The 3695-nt window shown below is 35.1% G+C and overlaps 1 protein-coding gene across 1 annotated transcript; it reads left to right on the plus strand.

The window, feature by feature from the left end:
- The first annotated feature begins 826 nt into the window (after nt 1-826).
- Nucleotides 827-2509, plus strand: LOC145036037 (aquaporin PIP2-7). The gene is made up of 4 exons (XM_078984520.1): nt 827-1220; nt 1312-1607; nt 1742-1882; nt 2181-2509. The coding sequence occupies exons 1-4, from the start codon at nt 938-940 to the stop codon at nt 2298-2300; spliced, it is 840 nt and encodes a 279-aa protein (XP_078840646.1). The 5' UTR covers nt 827-937; the 3' UTR covers nt 2301-2509.
- Nucleotides 2510-3695: the final 1186 nt, after the last annotated feature.

Raw genomic sequence — 3695 nt, forward strand, 5'->3', positions numbered from 1 at the left:
AAAAGTTCCAAAAAATCACACACTTTTCTAAATGCTCCTAATCCTTCTTTATGAAAAGTTAGTTTTAAAAGATCTTTTCCATTTATCAAACATCTTTTACCGTATTTTAACTTTTTAGAAAAGATAAAGTCTAAAAATTGGATCAAAAAAATTAAACAAACACCCCCTTACTAGTTATGAAATCGTATTGATAGTCTCTACTTGTGCCCTAGACCGTCGAAAACCATAGACCTTAAAATGGTCTACAGTTTTGTATTGAATAATGAAAAAACAATATTGTTAAGTAGTAGAGCCGAAACCATAAAACATATAAGCGAAATAGTAGACCATTTATATAACTTACGGTTTTGATGAATATTTTGGGTTAAGTCCTAAGGTTTGGCTAATAATAAAAAATCATTAAGAAATATAACTATAGATTTTTAATTGCATCTATAATGTATTTTCTGGTTTATTATATTTTAGGACTTAATAAACTAATTAAAATACTTTTTAAGATTTTACTTTAAAATCTAAAAAACCAAATAAAAAACTCTTAAAAAAAACATAAATTTTAAACGAGCAAATCCTAAACACCCCCCTCTTTTCCCTAAACAATCATTAAACAACTTTCTTTTGTGGTTGCTCTAAAGGGCTAACATGCCAATAAGACTTTTAAAAGGTTCCATTTGCATATGAAAAGATTATTTTGGGCTTCTTCACAAATCACAGAAAGCACCTGGAGTATCCTGCAAATAATCTACAAACTTCACGAACTTTGAAAAATTCCCAAAAACCCCCGCTTTCGACTTATCCAGAACTCAATCATTTCCCTTATAAAGACACACACCCACCACCTTTCCGAAACACCAAAAACCTCCATAACCAAAACCTCAACTCACTGAGTTATATAGAGAGAGAAACAACAGAGGCTGTTTAGAGAGAGGGAGCTAGAAGCATGTCGAAAGAAGTGAATGAAGCCGGAGAAACGGCAAGGAGGGATTATGTTGACCCACCTCCAGCACCTCTCCTCGACATGGGGGAACTGAAGCTCTGGTCATTTTACAGAGCATTAATCGCCGAGTTTGTCGCCACACTCCTCTTCCTGTACGTCACCGTCGCCACCGTCATCGGCTACAAGAAAGAAACCGACCCATGCGGCGGCGTTGGCCTCCTCGGAATCGCTTGGGCATTCGGCGGCATGATCTTCATTCTTGTTTACTGCACCGCCGGTATCTCTGGTAAGCTCCCCCCTTCTCCCATTTCCACAATTCGAACACCATACCGGAAAAACCCAAATATGAAATTACAATAACACCCTTTGTTGGATAGGTGGACACATCAACCCTGCAGTTACATTCGGGTTATTCTTGGCAAGAAAGGTGTCGTTAATAAGAGCAGTAGCGTACATGATTGCACAGAGTTTAGGTGCAATCTGTGGTGTGGGTTTGGTGAAGCTGTTCATGAAATCGTACTACAACTCGTTAGGTGGTGGTGCAAACTCAATTGCACCAGGGTACAACAAGGGTACTGCACTTGGTGCTGAGATTATTGGCACCTTCGTTCTTGTCTACACCGTTTTCTCTGCTACTGACCCTAAAAGGAGTGCGCGTGACTCTCACGTTCCGGTATGTATTACTTCTAAGTTCCACCTTCCGTTTTCCATCATGCTCATTTAGTTCCCCGATATCCATAGACTTGTTTGTACATTGTGTTTTACTTTTAAGAGGTGTACTTAGTGTTGGGATTTGGGAAATTGCAGGTTTTGGCGCCACTACCAATTGGGTTTGCGGTGTTCATGGTGCATTTGGCCACCATTCCCATTACTGGAACTGGTATCAACCCTGCTAGAAGCTTGGGTGCTGCTGTTATTTACAACAATGAAAAAGTCTGGGATGACCAAGTAAGTTTTCTCTCTCACATACACACACTTTTCGCCATCTTTTGGAATGAAAAGCTACATAGAAGACAAGGTAAACGTACAATTATTATTGGAAGACTGTAGAAAAGCATTATAACAGGCATCTTTAATGATGGTTCTGTAGTAAAAAGTAAAAAGTTTGAATAGTCCAATCTAACTGAATGAATATACAAGCTGTGAGGCATGGTGTACAAGTCACTAGTGGATAAGAAAGAAGTCTTGTATATTGTGTGAAAAAGTGTTTGTACGCTGTGTAATGAAAGTTGTACTTTTGTTGCAGTGGATCTTCTGGGTGGGACCATTCATTGGAGCATTGGCTGCAGCTGCATACCATCAGTATATATTGAGGGCTGCAGCCATCAAGGCTTTAGGTTCGTTCAGGAGCAATGCTACAAACTAGAAGTGAGAGGGGAAGGGCAAATGTGTAATTGCACCTGAGCGATTTCTTTATTTTTCCACTTTAATTTATGATTGCTATGTTGTGTATTAATGAATGGATATGAGGAATGTTTGATTTTTTTTTTCTTATTTAATTTCTTTTTAATATTTTAGATTTGGCTGTGTATTTATTTGGTCTTGAATAGTGAAAATGGTGGTGGTGTTTCTTCGTTTCTTATTCTCACGTATTTCTCGTTCTCTTTATTATCTTGTAAAAAAAATATTATTGTTTCGCCAACATTTTCGTCCCAAAAGAATATTCTTGGTTGATACAGAAAGACAGCCCAGCCCTAATAAGAAACCCAACCCATTCGGGTTTTTTACATTTATGCTCGAATGGGTTTTTCACGTTTCCATGGGCTCGAATTCTTGATTAGTTTTTAGATAAAAACTTTCACGTTTCTATTGGCTCGAATTCTTGATTAAATTCTAGATAAAAACGTAAAAATGGTACTTATGGTATATGCATTTTTTCTAAGATTTGGTTTTACGGTTTCTTACGGTCTTTTTAAGTTTTTTAAGTTGGTTTCATTATGTTTAAGTTTTTTAAGTTAGTTTCATTATGTTATTGTTTTGTGGTCTTTTTAAGTTTGTTTGGTTGTGTTTTTGTTTTTCAAAAACTAAAAAGACTAAATTGTCTATATATATATATATATATATATATATATATATATATATATATATATATATATATATATATATTAATTTAAGGTTTATTAAATTCAATTATCTCTCTTAAATAAAGAAGTATTCACCCATTTTTATCTTACGGTTTCTAAGAAACAATCAAACTAAAACAAAAATCGAAATCCATAACCATTTTCATTAACCAATAGGTATTTGATTTCTTTCTTGAAACAAAAAACGAAATCCATAACCATATCCATCAACAATAGGCATTGGATTTCTTTCTTGAAAATAATCGTTCCTAACATCAGAAATCTAGTTTCTTGAACGTTTTATTTTCTCAATAAAAAAATTTCATTTTATTAAAGCTAAAACTTTGTATTATGAAAATTGTATTAAGAAAACCATGTGTTCCAATTTACATTTGTTAAAAATTAAAGTAACATACTAACGTAGAATCTTTATTGTTGCTGATGAATGTGTATAGTCACGCATTCGCCTTCATACGATAACTGATAGAACCTAAAAATATAAATAATTGGGCAATCACAAAGCTTAGTGAGTTGCCCAAAAATATCTCATATATATCGGGTCCATAATCATTAGATTGGATTATCCCGAATATGTTGGTCTGCCGTCTCAACCCAACCGCTTTTTCCGAGCCTCCGTGACTACGATATTCAGTCAGATCGCACCTGGTATCTTGGCCTACAACACACAACAGGATTAC

Source organism: Lactuca saligna, chromosome 3, assembly GCF_052625555.1.
Source record: "Lactuca saligna cultivar CGN05327 chromosome 3, ASM5262555v1, whole genome shotgun sequence".
Lineage (NCBI taxonomy): Eukaryota > Viridiplantae > Streptophyta > Magnoliopsida > Asterales > Asteraceae > Lactuca > Lactuca saligna.